Source organism: Pseudophryne corroboree, chromosome 2 (assembly GCF_028390025.1).
Source record: "Pseudophryne corroboree isolate aPseCor3 chromosome 2, aPseCor3.hap2, whole genome shotgun sequence".
NCBI lineage: Eukaryota > Metazoa > Chordata > Amphibia > Anura > Myobatrachidae > Pseudophryne > Pseudophryne corroboree.
The window spans coordinates 835,729,311-835,744,971 of NC_086445.1; the positions used below are offsets into that span (position 1 = coordinate 835,729,311).

General features: G+C 46.3%; 1 protein-coding gene across 8 annotated transcripts in view; it reads right to left on the reverse strand.

Annotated features, from left to right (window-relative positions):
* MAP7D2 (MAP7 domain containing 2) overlaps positions 1 to 15,661 on the reverse strand; it is a 295,213-nt gene that overhangs the window by 7,015 nt on the left and 272,537 nt on the right. For all 8 annotated transcript variants that reach the window (XM_063955748.1, XM_063955751.1, XM_063955754.1 and 5 more), the window contains 5 exons: positions 6,685 to 6,817; positions 6,270 to 6,474; positions 5,104 to 5,208; positions 3,860 to 3,913; positions 2,929 to 2,998 (listed from right to left, as the gene is read on the reverse strand). In XM_063955748.1, coding sequence (XP_063811818.1) covers positions 2,929 to 2,998; positions 3,860 to 3,913; positions 5,104 to 5,208; positions 6,270 to 6,474; positions 6,685 to 6,817 — 567 coding nt within the window. The remainder of the gene's footprint in view (positions 1 to 2,928; positions 2,999 to 3,859; positions 3,914 to 5,103; positions 5,209 to 6,269; positions 6,475 to 6,684; positions 6,818 to 15,661) is intronic.

Here is a 15,661-nt window from a genome sequence, read left to right on the forward strand (position 1 = left end):
TGCGACGCGACATCGCGGGGCATCCCACCGGCAGTTCAGGTGCAATGAAATCGCACCTGAACTGCCAAAGTGATTACCATGCGATAGATTGCATGGTAATCACGTGATAGGCATGTCACCGCCGAGTGGGAGCAGCCTGTGGCCGCTCCCGGTGGGTGCCCATCGCACATCGCAGTGCGATATATAGCATGCATTTTTAAAAACACATGTGATCGCACTCGATTCGATAAATATTAAGTGCAGCACATACTATCTTGAGACGTGAGATTCAACCGGCGTGCCCGCGCATTGCGTCGAAAGGTACGTAAAATGTGCATACAATCCTTCGATTTCTCTCACAGATGCGGTCGAAATCGAAGGTTAGCACCGATTATCTCACAAGTGTATGGGCACCATTAGTAGTGGATGGGTGTCTTTCAGACCTGATCGCAGTAGCAAAATTGTTCTCTAATGGGCAAAACCATATGCACTGCAGGTAGGGCAAATATAACATGTGCAGAGAGAGTTAAATTTAGGTGGGTTATATTGTTTCTGTGCAGGGTAAATACTGGCTGCTTTATTTTTACACTGCAATTTAGATTTCAGTTTGAACACACCCAAGCCAAATCTAACTCTCTCTACACATGTCAGAATCAGAATCAGCTTTATTGGCCAGGTATACTTGCATATACTAGGAATTTGTCTTTGGTTTGCTATACAACAGCCAAGTAGGTAACAGATAAGCAGGTTGGGGGCAAGTAAAGTCATACAGATTGGAATACTGTAGGGACACAAGTTAGTTACATGTACGTCTAGTCAGTCAATGTTCAGGAGTTCAGCAGGCGGACTGCTTGGGGAAAAACTTTTGAGGCTTCTGGTGGACCTAGCGGGGACAGCCCTGTAACGCCTGCCTGAGAGAAGCAAGGTAAACATGGTGTGGCTGGGGTGTAGCTGGTCCTTTACTATCTTCGTTGCCCGCTTTTTAGCTCTGGACAGGTACAGGTCCTAGACTGAGGGAAGGTCGGCCCCGATGATCATCTCTGCGGTTCTGACCACCTTTTGGAGCCTGCATCTATCCCTCGCACTGGCGGAGCTGTACCATATCAGTAAGCACAGTACCGACTCCACGGTCGCGGAGTAGAAGAGGAGCAGAAGCTTCTGTGGGATGATGAACTTCCTTAGTTGCCTGAGGAAGAACAACCTCTGCTGCGCATTCTCGACAGTGGCGTCAGCGTTGGACACCTAATTAAGGTCCCAGGAGATTGTGGTCCCTAGAAACTTGAAGGAGTCCACTAACGATGCCACACTGTCAGCAATCGTTAGCGGACGTGCACTAGCTGACTATCATCTCGACAGTTTTGAGGGGGTTGAGCTCAAGGTTCACCACTGAGCCAACCTGTCTACTTCCCGTCTATAGGCAGATTCGTCCCCGTCCTTGATGAGGCCGATGACGGTGGTGTCATCGGCGAATTTGATGATCTTTACTGATTGCGCCTCTGAGGTGTAGTAATTTGTGAACAGGGAGAAGAGCAGGGGTGAGAGTACCCAGCCCTGAGGGGCCCCTGTACTAATGGACCACGCTTGAGAGGTGAATTCTCCCGCTTTCACCACCTGTGTCCTATCTGTCAGGAAGTCATCTATCCAGGAACAGGTAGCTTCTGGGACCCCTAGGCGATGTAATTTGGGGTGGAGGATGCTGGGGACGATTGTATTGAAGGCCGAGCTGAAATCGACAAACAGGACCCTCGCGTAGGTACCGGGAATGTCTAGGTGCTGTAGAATGTAGTGCAGGCCCAGGTTGACTGCATCCTCGACACACCGATTCGATCGATAGGCGAACTGTAGGGGGTCCAGTTGAGGGCCAGGCACAGTTTTCAGGTGATTCAAAACCAGACGCTCGAACGTTTTCATGACCACAGACATCAGTGCTATCGGCCTGTAGTCGTTCAAGTTTGTGATAGAGGGTATATCTGCCCCACCTGCAGTGCACATGGTTTTGCGCATTAGAGTACAAATTTGTTGCTGCGATCAGGTCTGAATTAGGCCCAAAGTCTAGGAAACCCTGTATTAAAGGAAAATCAAATTGACACATTTTCAAATCCACCCATAATACATTTCCACAAATCATAACATCAGTTTCTCAGTGAGAAGTACAGGAAGGGTTGAAAGTTTTATTAAACGGTGTTCCTAAGTTTAATTCCAAGAATGTTGTACATGATCACTATTTCCTATTTAAAATAACAACCGTAATCAATGTACCACTTTTCCTTCACCCTCTAGAAGGGGTACAATCGATTGAAATCTAATGGTCAAGTCTAAAGACAAAGTTGGTAAAGCATAGCTCTCGGGGCTCTCACTGTGCTGGGCAACTTTCTAGCAGATCTGCAGGCTGGTGTAACGGTCACCCTGCAAGCAAATAGAGGTGCCATGGGGCAGAGATGTTGACACACCCCCTAGAATTGCTTCATGCACAGCAGCACTGCTTGCACCCCTCTAGTGATTAGGAACAAAATGCCGGCTGTTAGGATGCCAATGGTCAGTAGACAGACAGCAGCATCCCGATAGTAGAAATCCTGTGACATATAGCGTTAAAGAGTCTAACCCTCCCCTCCCTTTTAGGTTTCTAATCCTACCGCCCGTCCCCAAACCCCAACCTCCCCCTGATGATGCCTAACCCCCCCTACCTGCAACCTTAACCTAACCCCCCTAAACCCTATGTTTCCCATGGGTTGCCTAAACTTAACTCCCCATCCCTGGTGTAGTACTTACTCGGGCTGCTTTGTTGACAATCAGGTACCCGACGGTCGGGATTCCGTCACCGATGTTCCGTGCATTTTTGGGATTCCAGCGCCGATATCTCATGCGCCAGGATCCCGACCATTGGATGGTAACTTCATCCCCCCCCCCCCTAGTTATGGCCATGAACTAGTCCAAGCATATCCTGCTTACCTGTTTCATCATCCTTTGATACAATGTCAGTCTGTATGTGTGTCTTGACATCTGGTTTGGGCTCTTCCTTCTGTAACAAAGCAAAAACATATGTAGTCCTTGTATTAAAATTCTAGATCAAGTCTCTTGAACTACATCTGGGATGCAAGTAATTTTGGGCCATGGTGTGTTCACTCTCATGGCAACTATACAAATGCATTTAAATTTATATTATGAGGAGTGTATAAACCTCATAAAATATTGCTTTTGATGGGTTAAAAGCCAGCAGCAATAGCCAGTTATGTTCATTATAATCTAGTATTGTTACAGATTTCAATATCACATGTAATGTTCAAAAGACATTTTAAAATAATCCTTTCATTTAACAAAATGAATTACTTTGCCTGTTTGCATACTGTGCAATTTATTTCATAATTTCACCATTTTGACAGTCTTTTCTTGGCACGTCGCTTCAAAATTCTATTATAGGTATTATAATATTATTATCTTTTGGTAGTCTGCAAATTATACTGTTGCCACTGACATTAATAAATGCACATTAACCCCCAATTCTTTGTAAGCAGTGGTAAGTGCACAGCTTTTGTATGCAGCCTTCAGCAAGCTAGTTTTAGTGTTCACACATGGATGACACAGGTACAACACTTGTTCTAGAGATCACTGAATGTATGGTAAGAGCATATCCCAAATTTATAGATGCACAGGATTTCAGGAATACCGTATGTACTATTCTTGTTGTGTCCAGTGCTTCAGTAACAACAGAGAACAGAACAATATGCATTTCTAGCTACTTTTATCACTCGGTAAGAAACTACACTGCAGGTACACTGTGATTGCCACTGATCAGTAGAAGAAGCCACCATACTGTACTTCATTTTATAACAAATACATATTTAGTCACCTGTATTTAAAGGAAAAGTCCCAGAAAACATACCTTGGTTTCTAGGACATCGCTTCTCCTTGTCCTTTTCATGATTTCGTCAATCCTCTGCAGAAACAGAACAGTTTACACATGGTTTTATTCATGCTTCCATTTATTTCTATTCATACTCTAAGGGTGGAATTCAATTGTTTTTCCGCCGGCAGCCACTAGATGGTGCCCAAATGGAGCTATTCAACTATAGCTCCATTCTCGCGCGATGGCTGCCGACATCTGCATTTCAGCTCGCACCCACCGAGAGTGCCATTTTTTCGTGATCGCACCCAGCACTTTGGTCAGGTTTAGCCGCTTTATGTGGCTAAACCAGACCTCTATGGACGCAATCAGTTTGAAAATGACATACAATTAAATATTGCCCCAGCGATTTCCCGCCGGGAGATTGGGCTCGATAATAAATTGACTACCGCCCTAAATATTTGCAAATCGTGTACAAGGAAAGACCATGTGAAGGTCTGTAAGCATAAAATCTGTATTTCACTGAAAAAATGGATACCATTGGTCTAAAAATGGCTGTTATAATTCATACACATCATTTTCAGTCATCTCATGATTTCAAGAATTCTAATGATGACTACACCTCAGGTGGAAAACAATCTATGAATTAGGAAAAGTATCATATGGGAAAACATCCCTGAGCACGGTCTAAACAGATTAGTTTATGCAGTATGGTCTGACCATTGGGAGGTTTATGAAGTGGAATCTCAGCAGTGCGGGGTCTCGGAGCTGTGGGGTGTGAGCAGTTGCGGATGTTTGTGCAGTGGGAGATTTGTGCAGCGGTGTCTCAGCAGTGGAGGTTTATGCGGAGGGTCTGAGCACTGTGTGTGTACTTGCGTGTCAGGAGGTTTACAGAGTGGGGTGGGAGTATTGCAGCTACTGGAATATTAAACAGGGTTGTCAATGTGGCATGCGAGATTGGATACAGCACTAGTCCACCAATTGCCACATAGGAGGCCCTACCGTGATTCCTGGTAAGGGCCCGGTTTATCTGAAAATAACAACAATCAGTGACCAGCCCACTTTTGTTGGTATATAAACATTATAATCTTGATTCTTCCTAGAAAAAATATGTGGAAGTCACTTCGCTTTAGTTTAAACTTCCAATACACCACCTGGTTATTACCCATCAACATTTATTGCATATAATGCTACAACCTAAAGCACATTTAAAGCCTATTTAATATGCATACTCTATACCCCAACAGACACATGGCAATCTAAGTATGACAGGCAAGAGATACCTTTTTTCTCTCTAGACGTTCCTGCTCAATTTGCTGCATGATCTGTTCTTTTTCTATTCTCATGGCTTCTGCTGCTTCTCGAGCCTTCAGATCAGCCTCTTCCTTCTGCAGAAACCAAAATGTGACATACAGTAAAGGGAAGTTCAGATACAAAAAGGGGTCTTTATAATAGCATTTCATCCATAATAACAGACAGTGGTTTGAGGAGGACGATGGGAGCATTAGTACACTCTCTGCTTTCAATAGCACATATCCTTGAGAAATAGGTTTGAAGACTTGCAGCATTCCGACTGGGATGTGCTTTCTGCAGACTGTATAGAATCGTTTCTCCAGTTAAGACAAACTTTGCATCATATTAATGCAAATACTGTATGACTTTGTGCTCGCACATTTTCGAAATTGGGGACATTGGGGGGAATGCTATCAGCTCAGGTTTTTTTGCCTAGGCCAAAAAACTGAGCTTGTCGCTATTTTTTAGACCGAATGGGGATCCGCCCTATGCAATAGCAGGGCCAGGTTTTCACCTAGTCGAAAAATGCGGCAGGGGCGGAAAACACATGGATTGGCGAATCCACGTGTTTTCCGACGAAAATGAGGGCCATTTTACCTGATTTTATGGCATTTTTCGCCAATGCCATTTCACTTAAAAAGACAAGGTGAAAAGGCATTGGCGAAAATGCCTTCAAAATGGTCTAAAGTGGCCCTAATTGAATACTCAGTGGGGCGAGTTCATTAGCTCCGAAATGATCGGAGCTAATTGCATACCCCCCAAAATCAGAGTGTTGCAGACTCATTCTACTGCCAGGAAAGTGCCATAGTGTTGGTGATACCACAGCTATAAGCCTAAACACCCTTAGGTAGCAAGAAAAGCCACTCCCCTACAACATTCACCTTAACGTATCACTTTATGATAGCAAAGACTGCCCTGTACCATCATATGTATTGAGGTGCAGATTCCAACAAAATCTTGAGTGCTAACACTATGTGAGTAAAAAGCATGAAATATTTTACTGCTGTCGTAGCCCTTTATGTGAACAAGGTTCCTGAGGAAGCTTGCGCTTCCCTGAATATGCTGCTATATTTTGGTGTGCACACAACACCACATTGGAATATAATGTGCTAATTTCATACATAAGTGCTGACATTATTCTGCATTGACCTTTTACCTGTTTTTCCTGGAAGGCCTGCATTTCCCTTTCTTGCTTTTCCTTCAGCAGTCTTTCTTCCTCTGCTTTTGCCTTTGCTTCTTCTTCTGCTTTTCTCTTCGCTTCCGCTGCTTCTTGCTTTTTCTTCTCAGCCAGCAGTCGGGCTTCCTCTTGTAAACGTTTCTTCTCCTCTTCTGCCTTCCTTCTGTCCTCCTCCATCTTCAGCCTGGAAAGGCACGTTAAATTGTACAAATGAACACCAAAGTGTAAACAAACAGCAGACTGATTCGCTAGAAGCTGTTTTAGTGCGGCTACACGTGTGAAAATTGATAGGTATGTTGGCGGAGGCCGAAATCCTATGCAACCCCAATCAAGTATAAAAGGTACCACTGGTCATGGAAAATCACAGATAAGTAAATAGATACAATTGACCCACCTCTCTGCTTCCTCCCGCTCACGTCTTTCCTGATCATCCTGCTCTTTCTGCAGGCGAGCCTGACGCCTCTTCTCGGCCAAAATCCGTGCAGCTTCGTCCGCATCGGTTGTGCCTGCTGTGATCTTTCCAGAGCCTGAAATAAGAGCAGAGCATTGCTAAGAGGATTTTTAAACAATTCAACAATTTACAGTTCAAGTTACAGACTTCTACTTCTACTTCATCTGTTTTTGTTTTAACAGCTAAACTGGAAATAAAAAGTGTTTGAAAAGGACTATGGGGAATGGATAAAAAATATAATTTCTAGAATTAGCAAAATTAGAAGGGTATGATTTTAACAAATGTCAGAAATATCATGCTGTTATAGATTCCAAAACAAGGATACTTCTGACTTTTAGTTTATATTTAGTTATTGAAGATCACATTATCATAAAAAAAAAAATTTTTTTTTTAACTTAGCGTAAAATCCCTTCCTCGAAGTCCATCTGGGGGACGCCATTACTCTGGGTTATGTTACTGACCTATTGGAGTCTAGCACTAAACAATCAGCTGACTCCCTACCCTACATAACCCCTCCTACCACCTACCTTCCCCAGTCTACGTTTAGTAAAGTTGCACGGAGGAAGATAGAAAAATACTAAGACACACAATCCACAATGATAATGTGCAAAGAAACTGGTACAAACCAGATGAACAGGGAGGGAGCTAAACATCCCCCAGATGGGAAGGGTTGTAACGGTAAGTAAAAAAATCCAGTTTCCTCTAACGTTGATCTGGGGGACGCCATTACTCTGGGATTTCGCAAAGCAAGCTTATCAGGGGAGGGAATATCACAAGAAACTGCTCGCAGAATCTTACACCCAACACTGGCTTCACTCGCTCCAAAAGTATGGAAGCGATAATATTTTGTAAAGGTGTTTACAGATGACCAAGTAGCTGCCCAGCACAAGTTATCCATGGGTGCACCATGTCGCATCACAGCTCAGGAAGCCCCAACAAGACGAGTCGAGTGAGCTCGAATGGAGTGAGGTACAGTCACATTTGATGACCCATAAACCTGACAAATGGCTGCAGTGACCCATCTAGCAATAGCAATAGATGCTTTAAAAGACTAGCCATCCACGTTTTCATGCATCTACCAATACCAACAAGAAATCCATCAGAGACGTCATACTTTCCAAATAAATATGTAAAGAATGGACCACATCTAAGAGAGATGATGGTGAATCACATTCAGAGATCGAGGCCTGCTTAAAATGCATGGTTCATGTTAAATTTGGACACTACCTTCGGAAGAAAAGATGGTTTTGTACGCAAAACCACCCTATCCGAATAGAAAATAAATTAGTGGAGGTTCACATGAAAGAGCCGCCAGCTCTGAAACTCTTCTGCTGAGGAAATAGCCAAAAGAAAAACCAATAGTCAACGTAAGGTAACGTAATTTCACTAACTCGAGGGTCAAAAGGAGTCTTCTGTAAAGCCTCCAATACTAAATTTAAGTCTCAAGGGGGAACTGGAGGAACATAAGGAGGTTAAATATGTAAAATTCCATGGAGGAAAGTGTGAACCTCTAGAATGTAAGCCAACCTTCTTTGAAAAAAGGATAGACAAGGCCAGTGAGGTAAGTTCATACAAGGCGCCCGGAGGCAATATAGACAGTGGCGCCCCACCCTGACACAGACACCCCATCGGTGACCATCATATACTACAGATCGCAGAAGGCCACCTCTGCACTCACAGACCATGTATTCCTGGTCAGGCTGTCAGATGGCCTTCATTTAAAAAAGCCTTGTAAACTAAATATCACTAAAAACACTAAAGCTGCTGTGGAACTACAAGTGTCAGCATAGGCAGTCAGTGAGAGAGGCTTGCAAAGTTGCAAGGCATGCTGTGGCTAGTAGTTACACAGTAACTGAAAAGCCACAGACTGACAACCTGTACTTTAGATGGAAACTATTGCTTGTGGTTCCACTGAAGTTGTTGAGAAGCAGGAAGCCTGGAGTGCACACACACTTTATTCTGCAGCAGAGGTGCATCAGTAAGCAGTGTGTGGGTTGGGTATAATATCTCTGTGCATGGGATGCCAGCGGCTTCCCAATGTTGAAGATCCCGACAGGGGTGAGTTGTGCTTACTAACTTACCCCCTACCCCTAACCCTCCCTTACCGCAGCCTAACCCGCACCAACCACATTGGTGCCTTATCCTAACCTCCCAGGTTAGTGCCTAAATCTAATCCCCCACACCCGGAAGCTAACCCTAAACCTCCCCCCTTAGAGCTTAAACCTAAAGCTCACTGCTCATAGGCTCTCTGCCGGTGCGCGTTGTCGGACATCAAGCTCCGCCCGCGGTGCTTCCATCAAGTGCATGCGGGATCCGGATGCCACGCGGGGAGGTTAATTCTGGGAGATTAGGTGGGCTTTCCGGGGAAGCGCAACACTGGCCTGTGGGACGGGAGCCTTGGCCTGCCCAGGAGTGTTGGTTAGTATGCAGCAGCGGCAGGTGTGCTACGGCTCACTGCAGAAGTGCCCAGCTCATGTGACCCTCTGGATGGCAAACGCCTGGCGGCCAATGTCTCCATTGACTCCGGGAGATACGCCACTGGCTAAGGCCGAGAACTGTCCCTGAGACGACAAGCGAAGGCCCTTTGACAAACCTTCCCGGAGAAAAAACTAAATTCCAGATAAACAAAAAAACCTCTGGTTGCCATTTATGACACTCCCCCCAGGAAATACTGTATATTTTTTCCATACATGATGATAAATCCTTGAGGTTACCGGCTTTCTGGCCTGAATCATGGTCTCCACTACCTTATGGGAAAACTCTTTCGCTCTCAGAATTTTGGATTCAAAAGCCAAGCCGTCAAAGCCAACAGATTAAAATTGAGGTGAAGACATGGCCCTTAATGAAGATGATCTGGGCGTAATGGAAAACGTATTGAATCCGCGGTCACCATCAATATGTGTCTGAAGTGGGATGTTATTTCCTGGAAAAGTGGGTGTGGTCTCATAAGGGGCATAGCCTCAAAGGGAATGCTGTATCCGTATGAGAGGGTGATGCCTTGGAGAGGCAGAGGGTGACAGGAGGGAGGGTGATGGGGAGATAGTGATGTAGAGGAGAGGAAGTGGGTTGCCCCTTACACCCACACAATAACGAGATCTATGGTAAGAACTTATTAAGGTGCATACACACGGGGAGATTTTAACTATGAGAGATTTTGACTGAGCGTTTTCCCTTGAACTAGCAGTAGGAGATTTTGACTAACTTTTCCAGCGATTTTGACTTACTTTACGAGCGATTTTGGCTAACTCATTTAAGGAAGGGGATGCTTTTTCTTTTCCAGCGACCTAGCCAAAATTGACTTGCCTGCAGTCTATTTTTAGCAGCGATAGCGACCTGGCGGGGACGCGCATCGCTATCGTTGGCTGTGTACACACAGAGCGATATGCACTAACTTTCTGAGTGATTTTGACTATATAGTCAAAATCTCTCAGCTATATCGCTCCGTGTGTATGGACCTTTACCGTTGTTAAATCTTTCTGCGAGGTACACTGGGCTCCACAGGGAATAACATCGGGGGGCAGAGTGGGATCTTGATCCAAGGCACCAACAGGCTAAAAGCTTTGACTATTGCCAGAATGCATAGTGCCGCCTCCCCTATAACCCCACCTCCATGCACAGGAGCTCAGTTTTGTTAACCAGCCCAGTGCAGTAGCAGGCAAAAAGACGACAACCGTTAGTAGCCACATACACCACATTCTCATGACAGGAGAATGGTGTCAGCGGCTAATGCCATACAAACCCAAAGAAGCTAAGTGCGTCAGGGTGGGCGCCCTGTGGAGCCCAGTGTACCTCGCAGAAAGATTTAACAACGGTAAGTTCTTACCATAAATCTCGGTTTCTGCTGCGGGGTACACTGGGTTCCACAGGGAATAACATCGGGGATGTCCTAAAGCAGTACTTCATGGGAGGGGAAGCACTGTAGCGGGCACAAGAACCCGGCGTCTAAAGGAAGCATCCTGGGAGGTGGATGTATCAAAAGCATAGAACCTTATGAACGTGTTCACGGAGGACCACGTAGCCACCTTGCGCAATTGTTCAAGGGTCGCACCACGGTGGGCCGCCCAAGAAGGTCCAACCAACCGAGTAGAATGGGCCTTGATGGTAGCAGGAGCTGGACGACCAGCCTGTACATAAGCATGTGCAATCACCATTCTAATCCATTTGGCCAGGGTCTGCTTGTGAGCAGGCCAGCCACATTTGTGAAAACCAAACAGTACAAAGGGAGAATCAGACTTCCTCATAGGAGCTGTCCTCTTCACATAGATACGGAGAGCCCGTACCACATCCAAAGACCGCTCTTTGGAAGACAATTCAGGAGAGACAAAGGCCGGAACCACAATCTCCTGATTAAAGGTGGAAAAAAGACACCACCTTAGGTAGGTACCCGGGACGTGTTCTAAGAACCGTTCGGTCACGGTGAAAAATTAGAACCTACAAGACAAGGCACCCAAATCAGACACCCGTCTAGCAGAGGCAATAGCCAGCAGAAACAATACCTTAAGGGAAAGCCACTTAAGGTCTGCAGATTCAAGAGGCTCAAACGGAGACTCTTGTAAAGCCTCCAGAACCACCGACAAAGGAGGTTGAATCCATAACACACCCTGAGTGAACGTATGAACATCAGGCAGAGTGGCAATTTTTCTCTGAAACCAAACCGACAAGGCAGAAATATGAACTTTGATGGAGGCCAGGTGAAGGCCTAAGTCCAGGCCCTGTTGCAGAAAGACCAAAAGTTTGGCCGTACTAAGGGGGTAATTCCAAGTTGATCGCAGCAGGATTTTTGTTAGCAATTGGGCAAAACCATGTGCACTGCAGGGGAGGCAGATATAACATGTGCAGAGAGAGTTAGATTTGGGTGGGTTGTGTTCAATCTGCAATCTAATTTGCAGTGTAAAAATAAAGCAGCCAGTATTTACCCTGCACAGAAACAAAATAACCCACACAAATCTAACTCTTTCTGCACGTTATATCTGCCTTCCCTGCAGTGCACATGGTTTTGACCAATTGCTATCAAAAATCCTGCTGCGATCAACTTGGAATTACCCCCTAAATTTGTAAACGTCATGATTATTAGATGCGCACCAAGCAAAGTAAGAATTCCAGACCCTATGGTAAATCCGAGCAGAAGCCGGCTTACGGACCTTCAACATAGTCTGAATGACCGCATCAGAAAAACCCTTGGCCCTTAGTACGGAAGCTTCAAGAGCCACGCCGTCAAAGCCAGATGGGCCAAATCCTGATAAACACAAGGGCCCCACAACGAGGTCTGGTCTTTGTGGAAGCAGAAGACGCTCCAACGAGAGACCCTGGGGGTCTGAGAACCAATGCCGCCTGGGAGAAGCTGGAGCCATCAGAAGTAGGATTCCTTCTACTTGCTTGAATTTCCTTATTACTCTGGGCAGGAGTGACACCGGAGGGAACACGTACGGCAACCGAAAGTTCCATGGAATTGCCAGAGCATCCACGAACGCTGCTTGAGGATCCATTGTCCTTGCTCCGAAGACCGGAACCCTGTGATTGTGTCGAGACGCCACATCTGAGGAGGCCCCACTTTTCCACTAGGAGTTGAAATACTTCTGGATGGAGGCTCCACTCTCCAGCGTGTACGTCCTGACGATTGAGGAAATCCGCTTCCCAGTTTAGGACTCCCGGGATGAACACTGCTGATATGGCTGGCAAATGGCGTTCTGCCCACTGAAGAATTCTGGATACTTCCCTCATTGCCATGCGGTTTCGAGTGCCGCCTTGATGATTTATGTACGCCACTGTGGTGGCGTTGTCTGACTGTACTTGAACAGGTCTGTTCTGTATTAAATGCTGGGCCAAGTTCAGAGCATTGAACACCGCCCGCAGTTCCAGAATGTTTATCGGGAGGAGAGACTCCTCCTTGGTCCACCGACCCTGAAGGGAGTGTTGCTCCAACACCGTGCCCCAACCTCTCAGACTGGCATCCGTGGTCAGAAGGACCCAGTTGGGGATCCAGAAGGGACGACCACTGCTCAATCTTTGGTCCTGAAGCCACCAGCTCAGTGACAGACAGACCTCCGGAGACAAGGAGATCATGTGAGACCTGATCCGGTGAGGCAGGCCATCCCACTTGACAAGAATCAATTTCTGTAGAGGACGGGAATGGAATTGAGCGTACTCCACCATGTCAAAGGCCGACACCATGAGACCTAGCATTTGCATCGCCGAATGTATCGACACTTGCTGACGAGATGGGAAGCATCGAATCCTGTCCTGAAGTTTCAGGACCTTCTCCTGAGACAAGAACAACCGCTGGTTGTGAGTGTCTAACAACAACACCCCCAGGTGCACCATGCTCTGCGCAGGGACCAGGGAAGATTTCTCCCAGTTGATGAGCCACCCATGGGCTTGCAGAAACTGGAGCGTCAGATCCAGATGGCGTATGATAATTTCTGGGGAATTCGCCAGGATCAACAAGTCGTCCAGATAAGGGAGGATCCTGACCCCTGGACAGCGGAGTACAGCCGTGATTACCGCCATGACCTTGGTGAAGACTCACGGGGCCATAGTCAAGCCAACAGGTAACGCTCGAAATTGGTAATGGAGGTTGCCAACAGCAAACCTCAGATATTGCTGATGAGACATTGCAATAAGAATATGCAGGTATGCATCCTGTATGTCCAGGGAGACCATATAATCCCCTGGTTCCAAAGCCAGAACAACAGAGCAAAGGGTTTCCATACGAAACTTGGAGACTCGCACAAATTTATTCAAGGACTTGAGGTTGAGAATGGGCCGAGAGGACCCATTCGGTTTCGGGACTAGGAATAGCGGTGAATAGTACCCCATGCCTCTCTGAGCCAGAGGCACCTGTACTACCACTTCTGTGTCCAGGAGGGACTGTACCACCGAATAAAGAGTTTTTGCCTTCACCTGATCCGGAGGGACGTCTGTCACGCCTAATCGATTAGGGGGACGATTTTTGAAGGATACAGCGTAACCTCGAGTGACGACTTCCCGTACACAGGCATCGGAAGTGGTCTTCAACCATTCCTGGGTAAACCCTAGAAGTCAGCCCCCCACCCTGGGATCCCCCAGAGGGAGGCCTGCCCCATCATGCAGCAGGCTTGTCCGTTTTGGAAGCAGGCTGATGGGCAGCCCAGGCCCGTTTAGGTTTGGGCTTAGCGGTTTTGGAAGTGCAAGCCTGTTTCGGGTACGCCTGACCTTTTGCTTAACCTGAAGGACGAAAGGAGCGAAAGGAAGTACTCTTAGCCTTCGGTACTGAAGGAGCAGTACTAGGCAAACACGCTGTTTTAGCAGAAGCTAAGTCAGCCACTATCTTGTTGAGGTCCTCTCCTTAAAAGGGAGCACCTCCAGGGTTTTTTTTTAGAGTCCAGATCCACAGACCAGGACCATAACCAGAGAATCCGGCGAGCCAAAAAGGACATAATAGAAGCCTTGGCCACCAGAATCCTGGCATCAGAAGCCGCCTCCTTAATTTAAAGAGATGCTGTGACAATATACGAGAGACATTGTCTAGCATTATCAGAAAAGTTGGATGGCAGCTCTGCTTCCACCTCCTGAGCCCACGCTTCAATAGCCTCTGCAGCCCATGTTGTTGCAACAGTGGGCCGATGTGCAGCACCTGCTAGGGTGTAAATCGCTTTTAAGCAACCCTCCACACGCTTATCCGTTGGTTCTTTCAGAGAAGTGACGGTAGTTACAGGCAGAGTCGAGGACACCACCAGCCGCGCCACTTGCAAATCCACTGGCGGGGGTGTTTCCCAATTTTTACTTAGCTCCGCAGCGAGGGGATAGCGAGCCAGCATCTTCTTGTGAGGTGTGAATTTCTTTCCTGGGTTTTCCCAGGATTCCTGACGTATTTCAACTAAATGATCATAATGAGGTAAAACTTGTTTAATAACCTTCTGACGTTTAAATCTGTCCGGTTTCTTGGAGGTAGCATCAGGCTCTGGGTCATCAGTAATTTGAAGAATTAGCCTGATAGCCTCCAATAAGTCAGGAACATCCACCTGAGAGACAGATTCCCCACGAGGTGTCTGGGACGTGGGTGGATTGTGAGGAAGTAATGGCCCGCTTAGAGGCCCACTTGGTCTTATGCGGGCGAGGGATAGACGTCTGTTTAGTCAGTGAGTGGTTCAATTGCTGTAACTGAGCGGACAGTTGATCTGCCCAAGGCGGATTAACTGCAGGGACCATAAGCGGTTGTACCGGCACAGGAGGTCCCATAGGGGGCGCAAGTCTAGTCAGCAGCGTACTTAATAACGTGGAGAAAGTAGCCCAAGGTGGGTCATTAAGAACCCCAGTTGCTACAGTTCCACTGAGGAGTAAGGAACCGCCAGAACCTGAACCCCCTGCTGCTATGTTTTCCTCAAATATGACTGCAGCGTTACCACCACGCAATGTGGGATCAGCCCCAGCTCCGTCGCTCCTTGTAGCCGACATGTTTGAAAGCTCAATTCACGGGCAACCCAGTACAATATCAGCACCTGTACCTTAACAAGAACCCCCTGTGCAGTGTATGAGCAAACAGAGAATTCAAGAAGTATATGGTGACTGAAAATCACAGAGAAAAATACACATTAAGTATATTCTGTGAAACACCTATATTAAACAATAACCCTGACGCACTTAGCCCCCTCAGGTTACAGAATATAGGGATAGCAATCTGAGTGAGATACACGAAATGTAAGTCACGCAGCAGCTATATGCACACACACAGAGTCACATGTACAATGCAGAAATTATGACATGCAATAAGACTGCACTGGAGTAGCAATACAAAGTAATACTAAGTACAGCTATATAATCAATAGATATAACAATGCACAGTAAAGACTGGATGTACATCACAGGGTACTTGTACTAAATAACCCTGGCTAAATGCACTCTCTCTTAACTAACACTGTCAGCAGACATGTAGAATACTTAA